Raw genomic sequence first — 26932 nt, forward strand, 5'->3', positions numbered from 1 at the left:
TGAAACAAAAATGAATTTTACAAAATGTTTGAATGATAATCTGGAAGTCATTTCTCTTCAGAAGGAGACGACAGTGATGGCCTCAGCTCGTCTCCTGTGTCGACAGGTAACATCTTAAAATAGACTACGTGACATTTACACTTCACAGGTCTCTGTGAAAATACACATAAAACATGTTGTACAAAACAACGCAATAAAATAGAATACAAAATACCCCCTCCCCATGTACATCTCTGTTGATACTTTATGAATAAAATAAAGTCCTTCTCCACTGGACTGATGAGAGCAGGGTGTGTGAAGTCTGCAGTCTCACAGCACAATAAGAACAAGTTCAAAGGATGACACTGAAGGCCCCCAGTGACAAGTGCAATGTGATCAATCAGGGAGGGGCGCACAATCTGTAAGACATTTTATAAATGTACAATTAACATTCTGAAACAGGCCTTTAACAAATTAGCAATGGCAACGCACAACTATTCAAACATCCTCACAAACTGGACTTAAATAAAAAAAAGTGCAATGTACAACTTTCAGTAGAAGACTGAGGAAACGACTGGGGAGAGAAAGCGCATTAAAAATCTGAATGGACTCTTTAAAATTCATCTATATACTGTAGAAAAAATAGAACATACATCATCAACCTCTGCAGCGTCACTGCTGACTCCATTACTTTCTTAAAGCACCGTAATAATAAATAAGCTGATAAAAACAAGTCAGCATGTAAAAGCCATATTTAAATGTCATATTCAAATGTGAAGGAATGCAGTTAATAGTTACAGTTAAAGAGGAGAAATAATCAGTGGGTTCAATGGCATTGCTTCCACTCAAAGAATTACTTCATCCATATACTCCATCACTTCTGTTACAACCACGTCGTCTGGACTGATGGCGGTCAGAGTTTATACTCTGAAGTTGCTGGAGATTCTTAATTAAAAACTGTTCTGAGGTAAAAACTTCTAAAACTTCAACTCATGTGCTCAGTGGGCTGCAGTTAAAAGCCAAGAGGGAGAAAGTGGACCTTTGAAATCAGATTGTGTCCGTCACACTGCTGTTACTCAGCCAGTCCTGCACTGGGCTGTTCCTGTCATTTAAACACTGTTCATGTGCAGCTACTTTGTGTTTAGAAAACATTTTAAAACTTTGGACTTTTATGTTTCATGCACAAATCTGCAAAAATCGTAAAAAAATGTCAAAATCTAAAAGTTAAAAATTAATTTAAATCTTTAATTTAAAAAAAAAACTTCAAGCTGTACCCAGTACTGTTAAAAATAATCTAACTAACTTCATTGTCTTCATATGGAAGCTGAGAAAGGCCACACTTAAATATTTTTCTTGAGATAAGAGATAAGCTTTTTTTCTCAAGATAATGGATTAGAGAGTGAGTATGGCCTTTCGCAGCTTCTGTATTTCAAGAAATGGCTGCCACTTTAGTTTTTAATGAAGAATCACATGCTGAAACATCCTGTGCATCCCTCCAGTAGCTGACTGATACAAACCTTCTGGGTGAAGTATTCCTTTAATCAAAGGATACCAGTGTAATGTTGTCTAATTTCTGTCTGTAAAAAGTCTGACTGTCAGTGAGTGGCTCCTTCAAATCAATAAAAATGTATAAAAGAATTATAAAATACATGTTGTGACCTCACCTGTTCTATACCTTTCAGGTTGTATACAGGCCTTTAACATGTGGAGCTTGTGTTGGGTCTGGTTCTTCGTCAGTGTGACGTCTATGTGTTAGATAAGCAACGATCAGTTTCCCCTGACGTCTGACAGTAATGAATGACATTGAGCTCCAGGTCTTGGGTCAGGTTTGGATGAAGGCCTGATTACCAACTAGACAAAGTGCCAGACCCCCAGTGGCCCCTGCTCCACTATAGTACTATAAGGAGATTGGGTCCCATTCTGTAATATTGGGCTCTGCACAGTGGCCCTAAGTCAATATGTAGTTGTAAGGCTTTAATTTTTGTTTAATTATTGTTGTTTATATTATGTTCATATGGTGCATATTGCCAAACAAATCAGCATGGCAGAACTCAATAGAGCCCATGAAGCCGGGCGGGTATCAGGTTTAACATTTCTAGAGTTGAAATGATTAGTCAACTAAACGATTAACCTGAATAAAAACAGAACAATCAGAAAAAATACTCATGCTGTGATGAAACTGTGATGATAAGTTTTCACTTATTTCTGACACTGTATAGACAAAATGATCAGTCCATCAATTGGCAGATTAACTGATAAACAAAGTAAGTATTAGTTGCAACCCTAAACATTTTCATACTTTCATCACAATTTAGTAAATCATACACTCAAAGGAACAGTGTGTAAGATTGAAAATGATCTATTGGAATATAATATTCAGAATTATGTTTATCACCTGAAACTAAGAATCACTGTGTTTCCATTAGTTTAGAATGAGTCCTTCATGTCTACACAGGGAGCATGTCAACAACACCTGAAGGCAACTGTAGAGGGAGGGGGGAGGGGAGGGGTGTTAGGCTACTAAACTCTGGTCCTTTAATAATTTGGGCAAATGAGTGAAATCTCAGAATGTGGAGGTGACAATTTGGTTATTCATTTAAAAGAATCAGTTCAGCATTTACAAATTGTAAATATGAATGAAAACTTTGACAGCTGTTGGGTTGTGTGTGATAGGCACTGATGGCAGCAGGAAAGAAATCAAATATATATCCTTTAAGCTCAGATATGCACCTGAACTGTTTAGTAAAGAGCTGTTTCACATCAAGTTTAACACCTGCCTCGTCTTCTTTATTGGTGCCTCACTGTCACAATGCTACTTTATTGAATGTCATGTTTATATTGCTTCCTACTGTTACATACTGCCAGGCTGCAGGTCAGCGCGCTGCACTGTGTGTGGAGTCCTATGGAACAACTCAAATAACAATACTGCTGTTTCCTTTTTCACAGTCAAACTAACAAAGCAGACAGAACTGTCCTAACAAAGATGAATGAGGAGTAGAAAATAAAAAACAGTCCGAAGCAGGTGCTGAAGGAAGTCATCTGGAGCTACACTCTCTCAGTGGCTAGCTGCTAGGTTAAGGTACAGTGAGCACAGTTCAGTCTGTCAGTGCTGCTGCTGCTGCTGCTGGTGTGTGGCTGGGTGAGCAGACAGGAAGTGAAGGCTACTCCATGATGGCTCTGTAAATCACAGGCTCTATGTAGTCCCCCCTGTAACGCGAGTTGATCACTCTCTGTCTCTTTGACTCCTGGATGATCTCCTTCTCTTCAAAGATCCCATCAAACCTCATGTCTGATGCTTTGGACTGCAGAGACAAACACAAGGCTGCATGACAACACCGCCACATCCTTTAATGTGTCACTGGATTCACACATCCTGACTTTATTACCTGAGCCCACAGGATCAGACAAAACATATCAGGTGAGGACATGTGTGTGGTTTGGGTTGTACTTGCCAGTCTGGACTTGACCCTCTTGGGGAGTTCCTCATCCAGAGTGTAGACATCATCTCTCTTGGCTGTTAGCTGTGACCCATCCTCAAATTCCACCTGCAACCAGAAGAGAAGCACAAACACAACTGAGCTGGACTGCACAGATCCTCACCTGAGGTCATTATCAAACCAACTTATATTGTGTATCATTTTTTTTTAATATAAGGAAACATTCAGCCTCAGTCTGTCCTTCACACAACTACAGTGACTTTGCTTGGACAGGACTTGAGAGGTTTGATGTGAACCTACTCAAATGAAATTAATGTATCCTGTAATTTGTCATGTGCCCTTATATTACAATCTGTCATACTTATTAGTATGACTGCTGTCAGCAGTGATCCAAATCTTTATTTTGCTATTCCTGAAAGTAATCACACTATTGAGATCCTTGCTCTTTAACATCATCATTATTATTACATATTACATTATTAATTATGATCTATCATTGTAATCTGTACAAATTTCAATGCATGACTTGTCTCACATTGACTCATAGACACCATGTTAAACTGAGCTCTGATGTCCTTGTCAAAAGCTACTAGTACAAGGGTCATGCTGAGGAAGAAAATCTGACATTTCCAGAATAAAGTCATAATTTTAGGTTGCGTGTTGTTGGAGAAGGGAAACATCAGAAGCTTTAATAAGAGGAACATGGAGCATCCTGTGAAGTTCTACTTTAGCAGACGTTTCACAAATAAGGAGATACTTCATCTTTTTGCTCATCATCATTAACCATCATCATCAGGACATTGAAAAGACTGTGAAGAAACTGAGTCTGTTCTATTGTTACACAGACAAACAGCAGCTGCCAGAAGCAGCTCAGGTCGACACTGACTGTCCTTTCACCTGTTTGATCGCTTCATGTAATATTCAAATGTTACCTCAAATTCAATGTGTTGGGGAACGACAGATGTGTGACTAGGCTGCATATCAAACCAAATCATCTCTTCAGACCCCAACCCTCAGTTCTGTTTTTTTAGTTCCTTAGTTCCCCAGTTTTAATTTAGAAGGACCAAGTCCTCATCCTCTTGGTGGATTCAGCTCTAGATGACATGTCTTTGATTGTGATGTGCCCGCCCTAGGCCACATTCAGACATTCAACAGCTGCTGATGCAGTAGGGATCAACACAGAGGACTAAAACATCCACGGGGTGATCTGGGAACACATCTGGCGAGGCTCTGAACTGGCCGATCAAACTAACATGAACGCTATAGTTCTACACTTCACCTCAGGACCATCCAGATTAAGATTCAATTATTGATTTTTATCTGCAATTCAGTATTCTGGATTTGATAAGCCTTTGAACTCATCACTGCCTGGGTCCTGTTTCATTGTCTCAGCAATACGTGAAACAACACCCCCACTCCACCATGCCGTTTTAACAGGGCTGATTTATGTCAAATGCCCTCTTAAACTGCAAGGCCACCACAAGTGACAAACGCTACACCTGTAGATCAAATACTGCAATCTAGTTTACAATGAATTCCTGAGAAAACCCCTAAAAGCAATGGTCAATTCCAAAACCCAATACTTTCAAAAAGAGGGACTGATATATAAATCTATGAAAGCCATTAGAAACAGTGGCTTCAGAGAATATTCAGATCCCTTCACTTTTTGCACTTGTAAATTTCATTTTTCCCCCCATCAGTCTACTCTCAATACTCCTTGACAAAATGAAAACATGTCTTTTTGTATTAAAAATTAAAATCTCTCATTTACAGAAGTATTCAGGCCCACCTGTGGCAAACTGTATTGATTGGACGTAGTTTAGAAAGGCAGAAACCTGTCCCACAATTCACACTGCAGGACAGGACAATTACCAAGTCATGAAGTCTAAGGAACTCCTGTAGACCTCAGTGATCAAACTGTGGCTGGACATAGATTAGAGTGACAGTATGAAACCAAACATCCAAAGCTCATTTTCAGCTCACTCTGCCTGTAACAAGCAGAGTGCATGCACGTTGTGCGCCCGTCTGTGTAGGGGCATATTACTCTCTTGATAATGCTCCTTAAAATAAGTGAAATACTGCGCCACTGACTTCAGACCAGACCACAAGTGTATTTTCTATCTAAACAACATGGGCACTGGACAGGAAAATGAAAACTGAGTCGGTCTGAAACTAACAAAAACACTTATGTTGTACCTTGCACCGCTTTGCACCGGGTGTAAGACAGAGCCCTGCGTCGTTGATTCGTACAGGTGGTTGATGCGGGGATGCACTGAGAAAGGAATAAACGTAGATTGTACTTCCTCCATTTTCTAACTGCCCTGACTCTGTCTCCTCTCTCACTGTAGCTACTAAAAATTGACCCATTTTGCCACATGCATAGCTGAGTTTAGCTTACCAGATGTTTACAGTTATCTTTTTCTAGTTATTTTTTCTCACACTGCCCCTCCCATGAGGTTCTCTGGCCTCACACTTTGAAAAAGGCTGGCCCTAAGTTCAGACCTAGTCCCCAGAGGACAAATATGGAGGGACCTGAAGAAGAGTTCACAGACACTTCCCATCAATCTGTCAGGAAGAACATCTGAGGTAAGGGTCTGAAGACTTTAATGAATGAGAAGATTTCAGTTTCAAATTTTTAATAAATTTGCAAACATTTCTAAAAACATGTTTTCATTTGGTCATTATGGGTTTCTGAATGTAGATTGATTTTATCCATTTAAAGTGAAATCTACAACACAATAGAGTAAAGCCATTGTCGGTGTAGGTGCTTCCATCATTCATTATTTTTTTCAATCACTTCAGTGTTATTTGGTTTAGTTATATTCCTTAGGTTACCAATTGTGCTATTAGTCACAGTTAAGTAAACCTGATTATGTGACATAAAACGCACACAAAATACATCAATTCTTACCAGGTACATTTGGATGACATGAGCTGCCACAAACTTGGCCCCGTACACCAGGCCGTCGGTCCAGCGCACCTGAACCACTTCACCCTGAGGTGGGGGTCCAAGCTGAGCACAGTCTCGGCTCTAACACAGAAATCAAACATTGTAGAATTCTTAGCACACTGAACACAGGCAGAGATATTTATATCACGTGAATAATGTTATGATGGACTGAAAAACTTTTTCTCCCGTTGTGAATGGATAAGATGAACAAACATTTTCAGTAACTTTCTGTGCTTCGTTTTTCTTTCAGTGTCAGCGCAATGCATGATGGTATATATTACTTTGTTAGTGACCATCAGTTGTGGGCTGCTTTTCATGATGCATTGTGCGATACAACAAGTTCAATATATAGGGTATATTTCTATTATGATTTATATTTTTATTTCTTTATAATTAATTTTTTCATCAAAACTGCACTGTTTTGAAAATGATTTGTCAGATTTGCAATACCTTGGAGGCCCACAGGTTGGCAACCACTGGTCTATTTGCATGTGTTAAGTTGCGCTGTGTTGAGCTCTCAGGGCCACCGTAGTATTCAAATAAATAAAAGTTGTTTACTAATAAAGGCAAAAAGCACCAAGAGGTGTGGAATTACCTGCAGCTTGTTACAACAGCCCACATTTCCATCTCCACAGCACTAGTTCATCAATAAAACCACAGAGTCGTGTCACACTCACCACTCTTCTGAGAATAGCTTCTGTTTGTAACAGAAATAATGTTTTCGTACTCTAATGAAATCCATGCGGTTCTTCTTTTACCCATGTTAGATATTCTTAACAGGAAACAAGAGGTCTTGGATGTTTTTTCACTTTGAAAGGCTGCAAGACTGTGACAATTGAGTTTGATACTGTGGAGACGGACATTACACTGAAGTTATCAAGACGACAGAGGAAGTTTTGAGCCCATCAAATAAATGTCTGTTTCTTTGTGGGACTGAGCTATATGAAGCCCACTGACACGTCACAACATTGTTAAGACAATGCTACAAGATGTGAGGTGGAGTCAGTGCTGTACACTACATGTTCATGAGCTGCAGAAAAAATGATTGTAGATGAATATATAGATGCCCAGGGATGTAAATATAAATGGAGACAACTACATAGGGGTTGATGTCCTTTAAATTTTTATTACTTCATTTTTAAATTTGTTTCTTTTAGATATGACGACAGAGATAAACCAGGGAAACTTACCACAATGTCCTCCGGGAAGAGATTGTCGCTGAAGGAACCATCATCAAAGTTGACCTCGTAGAACGTTTCTTTAGACAGCTGCACCACGTCACACTGGTAGTAGCGGCCGTTCTTGTGCTTGCATATCACCTTCTGTCCCACAGTCAGCTCGTGCATGGCTGCTTTATTGCGCTGTCACAGGAGAGGCAGGAAATCACATTTTCATTACTCACTATAGCTTAGTGGAAACTGCCTCAGGATTCTCTGACATTTGGGGCATTTTAATGTAATAGTGTAGTCTACAGTAAATCCTTGAAGAAGATGGTATCAGATCACAGCGGCTCCTTACCTCGATCTGAGTGGGGCCTTTGTGTCGACAGCAGGTGACGTGCACCACAAAGGGCCACTCATCCGGCTGCATGAGGACTCCTGCTGCCTGTGCACAGGTGGGGTGGTAGGCAGTGGGACAGCGGCCATGAGAGCACTGCACACAGCAGCCAGACGCCTTCTTCATCCGCTTCTTACAGTAGTAACATTTCTGTCACAGATAAAACCAGAGGAGCCGGGGCTCAGGAAACTGCAGCAGATTTGAAATGAACCAGCGAAAAGATGAAGTGGTTCAAGTGCAGCTGAATCCTACACTTTATAACTTTACATCTTGTAGTACTGATGGCTGGTTAATCCTTCAGTCTCCAGTCTGTCCTCAGTTTGCTCTGATGCAGCATTGATCATCTGATTTATAAAAGGTCTTGTTTTAATTTGCTAATTATTTCCTGTTGCCTTTAGCTGCTTGTTAAACCACTGTCTATGAAGCTCAACAATTCATGGTTTAGGCATTTCAAATTAACGCAGCAGTTTCAAGTACTTCATTCCATGTTCTCCTGCTGGTCTTTAAATGGATCTGTAGGAAATGTTAAGTTTCATGGATGCTAATTTAATAGTTCTAAAAAAGAAAACAATATTTCTGTTAAAGAGAGACACGATTCTGTTATTCTGATGAGTCAGTAATGTGTAAATGTACAGAACCTTGAATCTATCATTAGGTTTGGGCTCGTATTTGATAATATTGAATATTGTAAAATTCATAGTATCTTATCTTTTTTTGGCATGTGACAAATAAAACTTTGGCAGCATTGTTTATACCTGAAACATAAAATAAAAATATACAACAATAAAATTCTAAAATATCATATCGTGATATTTGGGCCGAACTGTATCAAGATATTCAATTTTGGATCTTTATTAGCTATCAGTCTTTATTTGTTGGTGTTAGCTGTTATTTGAGACGCAGCCATTAACAGAGAATGTAACAGTAGTTTATCCACTCCCACACATGTAAGTGATATTTGAACTCACCAGTTTAAATCTCTGCAAAGGGATTCCACTTAAATCCACAGGACTTCTGTCAGTGATGTTGACAAAGCGCGCCTCGAGTACAGCCACTGCACAGAGCACATGTACCCACCTGCAACACACACACACGATATGTTGCCTTTATCAAGCAGGAAGCTGCCTGTTCTGTCCATTTTCTAGATCAATGTGAAACTGAATAGTACACACTCACAGTGTTGGCCAGTATAGTGATATTATTTATTCTCATGCTTCATTTTATGGTTTGGGGAATTACATCAATTTCATTCACCTCTGAAAATGTTTAACTATGATCGGACTGATGGATCAAGACACTGAGACTTTGACTCAAGTCACACTTATAAAATATAAAAAGATAGATGTCACAGCTCCAAGCCACGCCCCAAGCCCCCGCCCACCTGATCACTCAGAAAACAGTCAGCCAATCAGAAGAGAGGCTCAGAGCCTCCTCTCTTCTGATTGGCTCACCGACCTGTTGTTACTGGAGCTCCAGAGAGAAGCCTGAGAGAGGAGATGTTAAACTACACTGCGATGGTTTTTGGTTCTTAAAACCACAGATATATCTTCTGATGGATCAACACTTCAAAGAAAACACAGGGGAAGAGGAAAATATGGAGCTTTAAGTCGCACACATACTAACTTGAGACTCAACTCAGACCTGAAATTTGGGACTCGTGAACAATCTTTGTGTTATTTATCCACCCATGTCTGTTTGATTATTTGTCAGCAGGATTCCACAAACAGTCCTGTACTGATTTGTACCAAACTTGGTGGAGGGATGGAGCATCGGCCAGGGAACAACATGTTCATCCAGACCATTTACTGCGACTTTGAATTTTTAATCGGGAGGCCCAGGAAGATTCTTGGTGGGCTGGGCTGATAAATGCGCTGTGAGGGCGAGAGAGGGAGGGATTAAAAGAGAGCAAGAGGGAGAGAAATCAAGATCGCTGTGTCATGGTGATCATACTCTGGTTTTGTATAACCATCACCTCCCTCACGTCCGCCTCCCCCGTGAACTACGTTTGGTTCGGACAGGAGCAGAGGAGCATAGTGAGTTCAGGACTACAGCTCCCAGTGAGTCCAGTTTTACAGGCAGACGACAACAGGAAGCTAGTTTGGGTTTTTTTAGAGGTATAATGTTGTATAGCTTTGTTTTCTGCTAATACGCAAATGAAAGTCCTCAAAGACTGTGTGATCAGCTGATTGTTCTTCCACTGCCTCCCTGATGTGTGATGTTTCAGCCTTGGTGGCTCTCTGTGCTACCATACTGACATTAAGGAAATGTCTGACGAGCTGAATCATTCCCTCTGACTGATAGCTGATTGTTAGTGAGTGTTAAATCTGTAACCATGGCAACATGCTGGGCCTGACCTAGTGCAAACATAACTGATATTTGATGAGTTATAACCAATACTCTTTGCTAGTGTGGTTGTAATTTTCATCGTCATCCATTTGGCAAGTAGCCAAAAAGATCAGTGTTCCGAATTAGTATGACAAATGTCAGTTCCAATAACAATAAATATCTCTTTCATGTGTGACCAATATCTATAAGTAGTAAATTTGAGTGAAGTATCACCTCAAGTTTCATTTTCTCTGCTCCCCGGAAACATATCAGTAAATTCATGTTTATTATTCATCAGATACCACTGTATATTGGCCACATCCTGTTCATCCCTACAGTTACATAATCAGTTGGATCATGACTCAACTTTGCACCTTACACCAGTTTGGTCAGAATAACTAAATATGATCCATTTTGAGGATTAAGTGCACAATTACTAAAACAGTTTCATTTCCCTGATGCCTGAAGACACTTACTTGTTATTGTTGGCTTTCTGCAAGGCTCCACCCCTCAGTGAACACAAGCAGCAATTCTGCAAAAAGGACATGTCATCAATCAGCTGTCCAGACAAACAATAAAAACAAAATCTCTCTTTCATTGTTGTATTAAGTAACAAACAAAAAAGTCAACTTTAACTGCAGCCACTATCTAACCCAACGGTTACAACCACAGCAGCTGCAGAACTGACAGAGGCTAGGGCTGGGCATTTAATCAAATTTTATGAACGATTACAATTTGGGCCTCCAACGATTATAAAAACAAGATAATCAAGGGAAATCGATTATTGTGCAGCGTTGTGTTTCACAACAAATTCCTGCCACCCTACAAAAACCATCCAACATTATCTGTTCTGCTCTCGGTGCTGAAGGAAAATAGATTTTGTATTTGTTGTTGCAACATAAGAAGTCCATCTGCATCTCTCTCTCTCTGACCCTGTGTGTGAGGGGCTGAACTGTGTTCATTACATTCATTCAGTCATACAGAGACGACGACGGTGAGCAGAAGGGCATTGCTAGCTGCAAACTCAAGAGTGTTTTTCAGAAAGCTAACCAGTGATTGTTCTTAATCAGGAAGCTGAGAATGTTGGGTGATAGCCAACACTTGAAATGTCATACAGGAGCCTTGTTGAAAGCATCTCATCATTCAACATAACTTGGTTCAGCAACTTGAGTGTAAAGGCTAAAACATGCTCTCCAAAACTGTTAACATGCAGGGAAGGTGATCGGCATGTCACAAAAAAAACTTGAATATATTTGACAGAGCTGTACACAGGAAGGCTAAACACATAGCTGCTGATACCTCACACCCACCACACTCAGAGTCGGTCTGATTCAGAGCCCCGAGGACCAGCCGGAACATACGTCTGTCCACTGGCACCTAGTGTCTTTTAGAATAGATTTAAAGGTCCTTTTACTTGTTTTTAAAGCTCTTCATGGTTTGGGACCTAAACTGCAGATTCTCTGTCATTTTAAAATCTGTCACCAGCTCTCAGATATTCTGCTCTCAGGATTTTAAATACACACAATTTTATGCACAAGAAAATAGGCAGTGCAGCTTTTTTTTTTTTTGACTAACTCTAAAACTATGGAAAACCTGCCAAGAGCTGCAAGAGATGCTCTGTGAACATTTTTAAATGACATCTGAAAACATATTTAGTTAACTAGTCTTTTAATAAATTCTCTCACAATTATTCTATTCTTACTGGTTACTGTTTTTATTTTCATTCACATATGTTCTGTAAATAATAAAATAAAAAAAATTATAAATTATTTTTATTATTTATATATTTTATTATTATTAAAATTATTGTTAAATCCATTGAACTGTCTACATGAGCCTCTGCATGTCAGCAGAGATATCTCAGCTCCAAAGTATACACGTGTTCACTGCAGCATCATTCAGTGATTATTTGACTTTCTATGTAAAAGAGCTGTAGGTACATCAAAAGTGGTGTTATCACAGTAAGACGAAAACTTTACCTACATTACTAACCAGATTTATAAGTGAAAAACTGAGTGTGAAGAACAAAGAAGGAAAAGTGCTTGAGCCGTTATTAGCTGTTAGATTTTATTCTGAATTTTGAACATTTGACTTAGTTAGGAATATTTCATTTGTGAAAAACATGAGCTGTAGGTTGGTAACAGCACACATAATATTTTGCAGACCATTACAGTTGACCGTGAGAAATAGATTGGCCAGTGAATTACTGAAAAGGCAAATTAAACGACCATACGACATGTGGAATAAATTTACCATGAAGGGTTCACTGACCTCAGTCATGGCATTAGCCTTGCAGCGCGCACATTTCCAGTCCTTGCTCACACTGGCTGGATCCACACCATAACAACCTGTAATATAACAACACAAAGATGCAGTTGACAACTGTTCATCCAGTCGAATTCAAACTGAGGACAAGAAGTGTTGACTGAGAAGGAAGAGGATTTTTGAATGAGCAGTTCTTAGACATCACTTGTCTACATGTTACTTGAAATAAAGAAAAGCACTGAAGTATACAGAAGGGCAGTACAGCACCAGGACAGTTCAAAGCGTGCACATGCCAGGATCTTCAGAAAGGAGGAACACAACTGTGACAGCACTTTCCACACTGTCATCCACTCCACACTGGAAATGTGGTTACCGGTTTCACAGTAAAAATGCCAGACAGTTAGTGTTACCGTTTAAATTTGAATTATCACTATAACTGTGGTCGATTTCCATGGTTAATTTGACTCACCTTAGGTTCTATAAAGCATCAACATGGCAGAAGGCAATAGTGCTCCTCCGGAGATTTTTCAGCCTTCTAAAAACTTTTAACACCAAAGTAAACAGGTATAACATGGGTCAATCGGCTAAAAAGGGCGATTGACTCCTTTTACACTGCCAGACAAGTTTGCCTTTCTGTTTGGACTGAGGACACACACAGCGGAGAAACATTGAGCTGCTAGCTGTCGTGCAAACTGGATAAAAGCGGGTTGGTGCTCCTGTCAGTATTGGAGCGCAGTGTAGCTGCAGTGTTTCTGGTTTAACAGCACTGTGTTGGACAGGTGACAGGTGTGTTTACAGTGTCTGTGCTCTGAAAGACGGCAGGAAAATGAAAATAATAATAATAATAATAATAATAACAACAATAATAAACACATTCGCTATTCCCTTGTTAACAGAGTGGGCATGCAGCAGGCAAACCCAGTACTGCTACTCGTCCTCTGTCCCTCTGTGTCACATGTGTTGGACATGTTTTTATTTTAAAGTTTAAATGCAAACATTCACTTGGTGAAATGATTTCAGGTTGTGTGTTATTACTTTTTGGTCTTTTAAGCACATTTTTACAACACCATGATAATAATAACTATGATAATTTTGGTCACTATAATCATGATATCAAATTTCATCTCTAATCCAATGCCAACTCCAGCAGTGTCAAAAAAAGACAGACTGATCACACAGTCCCTCCCAACAGGCACATTCTGAACGGGCACCTCAACAGTGTTATTGCAAAGCTGTTGCTGCTCATTTGCAACCAATATTCTCAGTTCAGGTGTTTGTGTACTGACTGGTGTGGACGCGGACACTGCACTGAGAGCAGGTGATGAGGAGGCTGGTTCCATCTTCCTCCAGGTGAGGTGTCACAGGCTGCTGCTCACACTCAGAGTCCTCATCTGTGGTGGTGGTGAAACACATCTCTGGGATCAGAGGTTTGGTCCGCATCCACCCCCCAGGCACCATGACAGGACTGTCCACGCTGTTGGCACATTCAGTCTGACAGCAGACAAAGCACACGGATACATGGAGCTTCCAACGCTGGACAAAGACTAATATCGTACAGACAAAATTTTGAATATTTCAAAAATGATGAGATATATCACTGAGAAAAGTAATACCACCCATTTCTTGCTTTGTCAGCAATCCCACCAATTAATATGAAGGAATGAATTCAGTATTTGTAGGCACCTCACTACCAATACACAGCTGGAGTGGACAGCCTGGAGCTTCAGTTCAAACTGCTCCAGTAACTTGACAGGGAGCTAAGAGAGAGTTAAGAGTTTCAAGTCATGGACTGGGTTGAATTTGAAGGGGTTTTCCAGCGTTTTACTACTTTATACATAACAAAATGGTCCAAATTGAAGTCACAGAGGCCAAGATATCCCAACCTCTGGTCCCTGGTCACATTCCACAAGCACTGGACCTATGTTTCCCATAAGGCAACTCTTTCCTTCTTCCTGCCTCATAAATTGCCACCGAGATAAGTCTGATGATGGCGTCTATTTTGTAATTTGTGTGCAGCAGTTTTTCCTTTTCTCCATGAGGCACCTGCTGGTCTCTGTAATGTGTGGTGTATTCTGTGTGCTGGTGCAGGTCAATAGATGAGTGGTGAGGACTGGTGAGTGGGATCCACTGAGGTGCAAGTTACCTGCTGGTATGTGTGGAACAACATGCAGATGGAGCAGTATGGAGGTTTGGAGCCCATGCGCTGGTTGTACTCCCTCTCCTTCTTCAGGTTGGGGGGTCTGCTCTGCCACAGGTGAGCCAGGGGTTTAGCCCAACTCTCCCCTTCCAGACCACCCTCCTCTACTGGGGGGGCCTCTTCTGGAGCCTCTGCACAACAGCATAGTTAACATTCTCATTCAGATCAGGTAACAACTAGAGAGAGGATATTAGAGACCTGAAGTACATTTCTATACATTAGACATTCATATCAAGTTGTTACTGTTGATGTGACTGACCGTCATCACTCATGCCGTCCTTGATGAGTGGATGGTGACCCGGCAGCTGTCCTAGATCACTCTCTGGCTCTCCATCCTCAGCCACCTCTTCTGCCACCTGCTGTAGAAACACACCTACTGTTAGCATCAGCCTCTGTGGTGGAAACATACTGGTAGTTTAGCATTTGTGCACCACATAGGTCCATCAGAGTGAGCAGTCATTATCTCTAGTTTGTCTACAGTGTCTCAATGCAGCAGTTTAAAAACACTCTTGTATTCAAGGATGTTCTGTTGTTTGGGTTAAGAGCTGGACAGTGAATGGTGTCCTCTAAATCCACATTCACTCTGTTAACATAAGTGTTTGCTTAACTGTTGCTTTTTTGGAGTTGATGGTCCAAAAAATGCTTCTAACCCACATTAAAACTTTTCTGTTTTTTCATATCTCTGTGTTTTGCCTTATAAAGTTGTCATTTTCATAAGTTTCACTAACTGCTACACAACCTCAGCTAATCATATATGTCACTCAAAGACTTCTGTACAGTATAATAGAGGACAATCGACCATAAAATAACAAAAAATGGATCTTGAATTTTTCCTATTTTATAGATAAAAGCTGCAAACCATAACAATGAAACTTAACTTAAACATAGAAAGTGAGTAGTATTTATGGTCGTTTCTTTTCTTCTCATTGAAAAATCAGCTCCAAAGCCTCTGCTGCACTAAATACCTGACAGAAAACAGAGGGATGTGACCAGTCACTACTAAAAACTCAGACCAACTTCTCCTCAACACAGCCAAGCCATGCCTCTGAATCAGATAATCTGATTGGCTGTGAGAGCAATGACAAAGATGGCGGATGAGAATCGATTGATAAACATACAGAGGCAAAGCAGCAATGTGCCAGACAAACAGCCAGTAAGATTATCCATATCTTTTCTAACTGTTCATATTAGTTTATCGACCAAAGTAAGTGACTCACACAGACAAACAGGGGCATGTTGGAAAGTGCAGATTCTCTAGTTGAACATGAAAAAACAACATGTCTCTAGTTCAAACTATCGCAGAGTTATGACACTCTAAAGACAACATGATATTTGGGAGCGTATATGAGGGCTAACATATCTTAGCATTCCTGAGAGCAACACCAAGCCAAAGACTACATGAAAGGCAGTGAGCTGATCACTTCTATGGTTTCAAGTCTCAAGTCTTAAAACTGAGATTTCATAAACCGCACTGAACCAAAAGAAGAAAACATTAACAATAGTGTCGGGTGTTCACAGCTTCTGCTGCTGAGATGCTAAAAGATGCAGAAAACACAGCTAATGTGAAGAACAGTATTAGGTGTGTGTAACACCTGCATCCACTCACTGCTTTGCTAACGTGCTTGTTGTCTTTCTCCATCTCGTGGTCACTACTCTCACTCTTCCTCTCCTCCCTGGGCGGGGCTTCTCCCTCTCCGTAGTCACCTTTGGCGTAGCTGTGGACGTGCAGGACGTCTGCAGGGCTCAGCGTCCTCTGAAACAGTTTGTGTGCTGGGCTACAGTTGATGCCGAGCTGAGGCTCCACGCTGCCGCTCGCTTCCTCCGAGGACAGAGCCACTACCTGGCTCTCAACAGGCTCAGGAGGACAGACGTCTGCAGCCGACTCACCACTCTTCTCCTTCTTTGATGGACTTCTTCTGTTTGATGTTTTCTTAGCACTGGCTTTGGACTGAGATCTAGACTGTGGCCTGGAGTCTTTCTCCTTCTTAGGCTCCAGCTTCAAATTCACTTTGTCTGAAAGAATAATACAGATTAACACATAATTACAACTACTGACACCACATACTACATGAAGCTCATCCTGAACCAGTACAGTACATTGGTTAAATATGTCACTTCCTCCTGTTTCTTATACCTTATGAAGTAAGTTGTTTGTGTGGATATATAGGGCTACATATTAGTATTATAGTAGCACAGTGATTTAAAGTGAGTTTCAAACAGACAGCTTTGGCTTGTTTGCTGCAGTAAAATAATTATCGGCACAATATTTTCATGTCAATGAAATGTTGATGTTTAAACATCAGTTTCTACTCAAAGGCTGAATCTATTTTTTGACTTAACACCAATAGCAACAACTGAAACAGAGACCTCTACTGACTGTGCAGTACCTTTATCTGGTTTGACAGAGACTTTAGTCGGGGACTCTTTGCGTGAGAGCTTGGCCCTCTTTGGCTCCACTGCCTCAGCCTCCTTCACCATAAGCTCAGGTTTGATGTCTTCAACAGCTTCAATCAGACGCTTCGTCCCGGACTGAAGCTTTGGACTGAAGCAGGGGAGTAAAGGGATTAGTAAAGACTGACAGGGTTCAACAGGAAACACTCCAGTAACAATGAAATTCAGTCACTTCTGGACCTGAGAGCAAAACTCCAGAGCAACACACTGGGTCAGTTATCACGTGAAAATTTGTTCCCGGCACAGGAACGTTGAAGTTATAATCTTTAAATATTCCACATTAAAATGTCTAAAAACAACTACACCTAGGTTCTATATGTTGTTGAGTTGTGTTCTTACACATTTCCAAGAAATTGCCTGCGATTTTAATCATGGTACCAGTACTCGAGGAGGAGGCGCCCATGTTGATCTGCATTATTTAGTTGTATATGCAGATTAATAAGCTAATTTGGAAGCTGAAGTCTTGTGTTCTGTGCTGAGCTGAACCCACGGATGAACTCACTTTCTCTTGTAATCACATTTATGATTGCAATATTTTTTAACATGGGCTGTGCTGTAAGTAAAGTAAGTAAACAAGTAAAGCTTGAATTGAGGATAATTTCGTAATGATTACTGATCATTAACATGGCCACAATTCACATCCATGGTAGAATCAACACGGAATGTTGTAGAGATGTATTATTAGTAAATCCAGACCTTTTGTCCTCCTGGACTGGAGCAGTGGGTTCCACCGATCCAGCTTCACTGGGACTCCCTTTTGCAGGCTCGGTCTTGTTCTCCTTCAGAAACTCGGCAGCTTCTGGTGTGGGTTTGGTGTGGTCAATGGGAGCGTTGTCTTTTCCCGCCTTCCATAACTTGTAACGACTGGGCTGAAACTTGCGCACAAACACATCCATGGAGATCTTCACCATGTCCTGACGGCACGAACACTGGGAGGAAAACATGGATCAACATTTTAGTCCAGGTTGCATAAGTCAATGATAGGAACTTTAATGTTGTCGCTGACCGTCCCCACTTGTACTTGTTTGCTATCTCAGTCTGATTCAAGTTAAAAGATCACATCCATAGCAAAAACAGGAGAATCAAGATGGATAGCTGGTTAGCAACAGGAAGAATTAAAAGGAAAGACAGTCAAGAGACAGATGGTCAATCGACACGTGACCTCTTCCCCCGTCAACAAAAAAGAAAAAGTTGACTTTTTGAGTTACAGGATGAGATGCAGGTGTTTTTTCTGGACACAAAGTTTGAACTGACATCTCCTCAGTGATTTTGAGCGGTTGGCTACATTGGGTTACCTGGCAGATATTTTCAGCCACTTAAATGGACTTAACCTCGGCCTCTAGGGAACAGCAGTGAACATGTTCAATGTCCAGAATAAAGTCAAAGCCACCATTAGAAAAATGGAGCTGTGGGTTAAGCGAGTCGACCAGTCAAATTATGACTCCTTTGAAAATCTGTCAGATTTTGTGACAAAGGAACAGATTTAGTTTCCCATCACGGTGACCAAAGCTATCAAAGAGGACCTGCAAAGTTAATACGAATACTTTCCCATCCCAGATGTGCAATACAGTTGGATAGAAAACACATCTGCCAGACACAGTGACAAGGCCCTCGCAGCCCTGAGCGCAAAAGAGCAAGACAGTCTTGTGGATCTCTCCTGCGACGCCACATTGAAACTAGTTTTCTCACAGAAGTACCTGGCTTCATGTTGCTTCTGAGTGTCCCGATCTGTCCGACAGAGCTGTGAGATTTCTAATGCCTTTCCCGACAACATACCTCAGTGAGACTAAAAACTAAATATAGAAATAAACTGAATGTTGAACCAGATCTTCGACTGAGACTGTCTCATTAGGTGAGTCAACATGTTGTTGGCCTATTGTTGAACTGGTCCACTGCCGCTCTAAAATTATCAATAAGTAAGAATTTTGTTTTCTTGCAAATGTTGTTTTACTTATTTAAATGTTTTTCTTCTGGTTATGCCTACACGCTGAATTTACAATATCATCACATTGAATTAGTGTCTGTGAGCCAGCAGTGGATGTTTCAGACAGAGCAAAAGCGCAAACACATACTGTCTTTGTCTATGTGGGCAGTGGGAGGGAAACCCACTGGAAATGGACTGTTTTGAAAACCATACCATCTTCATATTGTTGGCAATTTTATAAAAAGCCACAAGTAAGAGCACAATGTTTTCATTTAGTTTCTTTGCAACAATGGCTTTTGCCTGTATTTAAGTTTCTTCTGGCTATGCCTGTGCTGAATATACAACACATGCAGACCTTCATAGGTTTTAAGTTTGTTTATAGGCATATCGATTTTCTCATTTGTTGAATGATACCATTATATAATTCAAATTATTTATTCCTTAATTAGCCTATTGCAGACAGCCGGTTTTATGTAGTGCTGATGGACAGCTCCTTGAAAACTCTGTAATAGTGAAAGTGTTGCAACATGTTTCAGATGCTGTGTTAGTGACTGGAGCTTCCGACCTGCTTCCCCTGCTTTCTGCAGCATGTTTGCCTGTTATTATTGCAACAAAAAGTGCTCTGAGAACCCATTATTTGGCCTCCTATTGTTATGGGGTTGGATGTGGGCCGCCAACATTTTTGACATTTTCAAGTGGGCCATAGGTTTCACATGTGAATTTACATGGGCTTCACACATTACACCACAAAACTGTTCCAAAATCACGTTTCCCATGTGCCAGCAAATGTGTTCCACATATTTCATAAGTGATTTTAACATGTTTACACATGTTAAATTTCACATGTGCAAAAATAACATGTACATGTGATTAATCAAGTGACATCACAGTCTACACAAAGGCTGAATTACCAGTGTTGCCTGTTTCCCGTAATCAATCCATCGCTGGGTGGCAAAGTTGGTGGACTCGGCACAGTTGAAGCCATGGTTGAACCCAGCGTGATAGCCAAATGGGAACGTCACAATAAACTGCCCTGCCTCCTGAGTTACCTGAATACACAACAACACACACAATTACAAGGGTAGGCACCATTTTAGTTGAAACTTTCCACTTTCTTTTTATCTAATCATTAATTAATCAATTTTCTCCACAAAGTCATGACATCAAAAAGTAAATAAATGGTCACCTTTTCAAATGGGATGCCATATTTCTTCAGGATGGAGGGTGAAATTAAAGTCATCTTGTGGCGCAGGAAGGCCTCACAGCCCTGAGCATTCCCTGGAAAGAAACCTGTAAACACAGGAAACCATCAACACAGATCACATCAGCACCCTTTCTGCTTGTGTTTATGTTTTTTCATTTACATTGTTAAATAAACATGATTGCTGTTGGTCTCTGAGGTACTTTCCATACAGAACAGAAGTTCACTGAAAGCAGTTTTGACTTCCTCTTTAAAACCACTGAACATGAGAAGATCAAGAAACTTAACAGTGCGAAAGGTCCATTTTCACAGGGGATTTAAGACAAACACGATAACTACCTGTTGTAGAATATTAAAATGCATCTATGAAGTTCTGCAAGAACCCATGACGTACCCTTAGCAAGGCGTTCCAGTCTTTTCCCATGCTCTGGAGGGACAACATACCTGAGGAGCAACAACATTACAAGTTTATCCAGTGTGATGATGGCCTCCTCTGAACACTACAATCTCTGTGAAGCACGTTTTACTTGGGACCAGACCTCTGCTTGGTTATGGTTGTTTGTTGTTTATCAGAACAAAGACTAAAAGTAAAAGCTCCTCTCAACAACAGTTGGACACTCATCTTCACAAAGGGTCACAGGGTTACTGTAGTAATACATTCATCAGCAATGGCCAATAATACAAAGACATCGATGGGTAGAAAAAAGGTTCATCTTTGAGGGTTTCATCTTCCACAAGAAATGTGTAAAGTGTAAAAGTGTATCTAACACCAGATTACACAATGTTATCCTTCCTGGAATGAATGTAAACCTTCCCAAAAGTGAAATGTTTCTTTACTTTGTTAATATCAGTCAGTCAGAGAGACAGACAGACAGACATGCTTTATAGTTAGATTTGATAGTTAGATGTCTGCTTCCTGCTGCAGTCCTGTTTCTGCTCCTCATAACACATTAGTGTCTGTATTTCTTAAGCTGTGTTTCGACCAAAAGGTAACTGGAACTTTATGTTCCAGGTACGCGCTTCCACCGCGGCCTAGAGTCCCAGGAAGAAGCAAAATTATTACTTCACATTACAATATTCACAGCACTGAAAAATACAGGACAAATTGCATCCTGTATGCATTCAATACAGGACGCAGCATTTTATTTTCCAATACGGGACAATCCCGTATTATACGTGACCGGTGGCAACCCTAGCCATTCCAGTTGTTGAGGTCCTTTATTTTTTTGAAGTCCAGTTTCAGTTTTTTTACATTCTCCAGGACATGTTTCACGGTGTGGAAAATATGTTTGCTCGCTCACTCCCTCCCTTCCTGTGAACTTTTAATCATGGCTGGTGAAATAAAATGCGGAGAGTACTCGACCAGTCAGAAATGGTCAGCACTGAAGACCACATCCCCCAAAGTTCCTGAACCTTTGGAAAGTACTACCCCCCCCCGACCAGGGACTTTTTTGGGGGTCGATCAACTACCCCGAAACTAAATTTAGACCCTGGTTCCTGCGGTGAAAAAACGCATAGTTCCTACAAAGGTTCCTGGCAAAAGTTCCTGCTGTGGAAACACGGCTTTAGTGTTTCTTAATAATCAGGAATGGAGTGGGAATAAAAATCTGCCCCTGACTTTTGACTTGGACTGGCAAATTACTACTGTCTATGTACTGTCCTGTCCTGCCAGCTAGTGGTGACTGAGGGGTTATGAGTTTTGCACCAGAACATTTCAGATGTCACACTGAGTGATAGTAACCATAGTAACAGTCCATGTGCAAAGAGCTAAGGTTAGCTAAGAAGTGATGTTACCAAGCAGCTGGGGACTGTTTCAGTTCAATGGCTAATAAAAAAAATATATCCATTAAAACGTGTCCTTCAGTTACATGAGCCTGTGGTCACTGTGTTTTGTTTTATTGGCACAGGAAATTTGTGAGGTCCTGCCAGCGAGGGGTGACTGACAGGTTATGAGTTTTGCACAGAACATTTCAGGTCTCGTGCTGAGTGATAATAGCCATAGTAACAGCAGGAGAACACATGCTCCATTGCAGTCACAGTCAGCCTCGGTTCAGTTTGTCATTTGCTAAACTAATAAATTAAATATATCCCTTCATCCAGAAGGGGTTCCAAATCAGAGCTCTGTTCGTCCCAAACACATTTTCTACCGTCTCCGGGATGAAGGGAGGTTGTTAATCTCGAGGTTTAAATAGATTTTTTTCAAGGTTTCTGTGTAATTCTAGTTTCCATGCCTAATGTTCTCTTGTTCATTCAGTCTTCATTGAATATATTAATAAAAATATAAATATTCATCACTACTTTATACACAGATTCACTGTGTTGCTGGTTGTTCCCGTTCCCAGTGGTTCTGTATTGATACATTTATAATCTGATTGTTGATGTTGCACTGAATCACATGTTTTCTCATCATCTCACTAAATCACTTTATATCTTTCAGGGCATGTAAAATGTTTTTGATTCATATTCTTGAATCTGCAAGTCACTGTACATCAGTGGTGAGTCAGGTCTGTTGATAACTTTGCTGTATTTTTACATTTAGGTAAAAAACAGATGCTGCTTGTTCAGATGCGGCAATGAGAAACGTGTGACATATGTGTGCAACATAGTATGAGGGGGTGTCGGAGACTGTACCAGGACTTGGGCTCTCCAAAGTGCAGATAGTTGATGCTGTACAGATCCATGTCTTCAGTGTGCCACGCAAAAGCACTCTTCCACATCCCAAAATACAGGTAGGGTGTGTTGACTCCTTTGATCTTGATCCCACTCTCATTCTCCACAGTGTCCAGAATGGTGTTGAGACGGCCGATGTTCCATTCAGTAACATCCTGCAAAGGAGTGATTCAGCAGCTGTAAGTCACAGTAAGTAACAACCTTTATCTGATCAAGAAAACCAGACATTACTAGAGATGGTCGTAAGCATAAAATAGTTGTTCTAGTACAGTGAAGAGATTTAAGTTCCAGTTGATGGCATTATCCAACTTATTACCACTCACTGGATCATAGAGCGTTCCACTGACATCAGCCCCATAAAGTGGAGGGTTGAAAGTCAGGTTCTTCCAAAACTTCCTCTCCAGCTCGTCAAAGTCCACATATCGGGGATTGCAGAACCTACAAGGAGAAATGTTTTGAGATATTCAGTGAAAATCATCTGAATATGCAAGAGCGCTCATTTCAAAGTCACTATACCAGGTTGTTTACGTTATAATCTTAGAGTTAATGTGTGAAAAACTTTTATCAACGATAATTTGACTATGTAAACTGACTTATCCATGTTGGAGGTCTTGCGGAACTCATGGACGGTCATGGGTTTCTTCTGGATGTTGTATTGTGTGAACAGTCCTGACTGGCCGGTCACCACCTGCTGAATGGGAGCAGGAATCACGAGGTCATCAATGTCATCATACGTCCGTCTAGGCTTCCAGTCTTTAGGGGGAATAACCTGCAGGAGATGAAGAGCACAGGAACTCATTGACAACAGTGTTTAAAGAGGAGCAGCTCAGAGCGGCAGAATGGAGAGTGTGACATGACCATGATGTTCAGCTGATGAAAATATGTATAAACATGCACACTTCAATAATTATTTCCAATTGCTTCAACTGCTACATGTGACTTTAGATGCTCCTTCAAGTAGAGTCTGAAATGTAACAGCTGCTGTCTGCACTATTCCCCTAACTACCAATCACTATCACTCCCGATCCTACATCTTTCATCAAAGCTTCACAAAACTTTGGTACATACCATGTTTGGATGACTATGAACTCTCAGTGACCACTCCAATCAGTGTTCATCACCATCATATAATGAATAATCCGACATTAACAAAAAATGTACAAAACTTTTGTTTTTTTCCCCCCCAAATGTTCACATCAGTAGGATTTTCAAAATACAAATATCAAAAACATGGAAAACCTTCTAATTTTCAAAATATAGACTATAGATTATAAAGAACAATAAAAACTAAATAACTTCAAAGCTGGCACATAACTATCCGACCTTGTAAGGCCAGTGCTCATAAACACATAAAGTCCCTTTAAGGAGGTTTACTGCTGAACAGTGTTGGTAACAGCAATTTTCTTGATAGATTTAGATTCTTTTTTTCATAAAAGCAGTGGGCAACATATATACAGACTTTCAGGACAGACCTTATCTCCTCTTCTTGTCAGAGAATGAGCTCTGATGTTGCTCTGGACTGATGGTGTTTAGTGAATGGGACAGAGCAGCAGCACATTCAGTTGACCAATCACCAGCCAGACAGAGACATGAGTGGTTGTACCTAATTACTGCGTGATCTACTGCACGTCGTGTGATGTAGAGATTCGGTGTCTGGCCAATTTTTCACATGACACGTCTCACAGCAGAAACAGACAGAGAAAAGACTAGTTGATGTTTTATTGACATAGCAGCAAGGCTGAATCTGAATATGAATAAAAATATATATATTTTTTTACCATTTTAGCAGCTGTATGTGGAGACAGTGAAATTTTACTGACATTTTCTGTTAAAAATAAATCAGAAATTCATTTATAATGAAGAAAAATCCAACATTCCAGTAACCTGCAAACTCTATGTAGAGACAGAGCTGCAGCAGCAGAGACGCAGCACAGACACAGCCAGTGTGAGTACACACACACGCAAGCTGCAGCAGAAACAACACAGCCACCATGCACATGCAACGCAGGCAGTGTGTTCCTGGCAACATTTTTCCATCTATTCATCAATTTTCTGTACTGCCTGCTATGGCCTTCTAATGACTAACTACTGAGCAAGGGAGGGCTAATAATGATGTCCTGTTTTAGTATAAATCTGCAGATTATCCCAACTACAAACATGGATTACATTTAAGGAGAGACAATCAGTCAGCACAATGTTTCATAATGACCTGACAAAACACAACAGACTCTACTTACTTTTGCCATTCCAGCTTTGTGTGCTCCTTGTGACTCCATATAGGCAATGTACCGGCTGAAGTCCTTGAACTCCTCTTTAGAGGGGGTGAACGTCATTATCCTGGAGGGGATGCTTTGGGCTGGTGTGTCTGTGGTCATCTTGTCTTGGGATTGTTACTCTGACTGGTGGAATAAAAATGGAGATGATCATGAAAACATTTAGGTTACATGTCTGTCAGTTACATGTTTGACAATGTCTGACTCATTTTAAAGAAATACATTTTAAACTCTTTTCAGCATTGGACCCAGTCTGCATCAGTTCACATCACTGGTCTGTCTCAAGTTCAGGTTTCTCTACAGTGAGGGAGGGGGAAAGTAAAGGGATATTTCCTGGCCAATTCTCTGTTGTTAACAACTGAAAGTTACTGAAATGTTACTAGATATCATAATAGCCTTAAAGCCGTTTAATTAATGCTTAATGCTTTTTCTTCATCCAGACCACATCCAGCTCAAAAACTACCACATCTACACTAATAAAAACCTGGACTTGTTAATCAAGTACACCCGAGAGACTGTTTAAAACCCTATTTCACATTTGTGGAAGTTCTTGTTTTTCTCCATCCAGACCATGTTAGACAAGGTCCACAAAAAAAAAAACAATTTAGACCACATGAGACCAGGTCCTGTTTAAAAACCACTACATGCTAACTTGTCAAACCTGAACTAGATAAACAAGCAGATTCCAGAGACCAAAAAATGCATGTTTCTCTTTTTTCACAATCCTAAACATATTTCAACTAAAGACCCAGAGCATATATGTACAGTATACTGTGTGTATATATATATATATATATATATATATATATATATTCGGAGGTGGACAAAGTACACAATACAAGTGAAAGTTAAAGTACTGGAGCACTTGGTTTTAAAAATATTAAAGTATTCAAAAGTATATTTAGGAGTTGGCTGTGATTGTATTTTTCTACTTTGATGAACAGTGTATAGTGTATCACATTTTCAACATAAAATAAAATTAGTACCACTGACTAAAAGGAGGAGTAGGTCATAGAAGTGCAGTGGAGTCGAAGTAAAGACTTCTCATTAACCTCCATTAGTTATGTGATGTACAGTTAAAAACCAGAGAAGACGTTTAACTTTTAGGCAGCATGCTGCCGTGACTCCTGACTGATTGTGATTCTCAGCCTGTGATTGGGTGAATACCACGTCTATCTCACCGTGGCCCACTGACAGCGCTGCTCCTCGAAAAAATATTTAGCTAGTCCGCTAGCTAAAATGCTAACTGCACGATAGCATGTTCTGCGTCTCAGGAACTAAAAGTGCACTCAACAAAAACCAAACCACTGTCGTATTCATGACTAAACGGCAACCAATCAGCATTTGCAGACAATGCAAGTCGCCTTGTCAAACCGGATAATAATTTATTGAAAGCAGAAGCAACCGCTAAGTGTGTGGCGGAGTCAGAGATCTGACAGCTGCCTCCGTTCTCAGCTAACCAACTAGCAGACACGGCTTGTTGCTGACCGTCGGTTTCTTGTGCACAAACTTGGAGTTACTGCCTCTATCCCACAACTGAACTCATTCTGAAGTGACAAACATGAACTTACACACGCCAAAATGTAGACGACTTGTTTTTTTCCCTCAGATCACGGGTAGTACAGTAGAAATACAGACATCATCAGTCCGGGTAAGAAAGACAGTCCTCCATTATTCCAGTGACGCATGCTCAGTGTGTGTTT

At 40.5% G+C, this 26932-nt stretch overlaps 1 protein-coding gene across 2 annotated transcripts; it reads right to left on the minus strand.

Annotated features, from left to right (window-relative positions):
• On the minus strand, window positions 1-26904 carry LOC111231819 (lysine-specific demethylase 4A-like). 2 transcript variants are annotated; one of them, XM_022759058.1, is made up of 22 exons: window positions 26801-26904; window positions 25194-25355; window positions 23550-23725; window positions 23280-23394; window positions 22918-23111; window positions 20681-20730; window positions 20272-20375; window positions 19997-20134; window positions 17858-18090; window positions 17098-17252; window positions 16317-16723; window positions 14970-15066; window positions 14657-14841; window positions 13800-14004; window positions 12520-12596; window positions 10725-10780; window positions 8892-9000; window positions 7885-8073; window positions 7557-7727; window positions 6328-6447; window positions 3432-3524; window positions 1-3281 (listed from the first exon to the last, which is right to left on the minus strand). In XM_022759058.1, the coding sequence occupies exons 2-22, from the start codon at window positions 25329-25331 to the stop codon at window positions 3141-3143; spliced, it is 3153 nt and encodes a 1050-aa protein (XP_022614779.1). In that variant the 5' UTR covers window positions 25332-25355; window positions 26801-26904; the 3' UTR covers window positions 1-3140. The 2 variants fall into 2 exon arrangements, with proteins under 2 accessions (XP_022614779.1, XP_022614777.1); XM_022759056.1 differs by having other exon boundaries at window positions 14970-15069.
• Between the last annotated feature and the right edge of the window lie 28 nt (window positions 26905-26932).

This window comes from Seriola dumerili, unplaced genomic scaffold (genome assembly GCF_002260705.1).
Source record: "Seriola dumerili isolate Sdu_G_001 unplaced genomic scaffold, Sdu_1.0 BDQW01000319.1, whole genome shotgun sequence".
In the NCBI taxonomy this organism is placed as follows: Eukaryota; Metazoa; Chordata; class Actinopteri; order Carangiformes; family Carangidae; genus Seriola; species Seriola dumerili.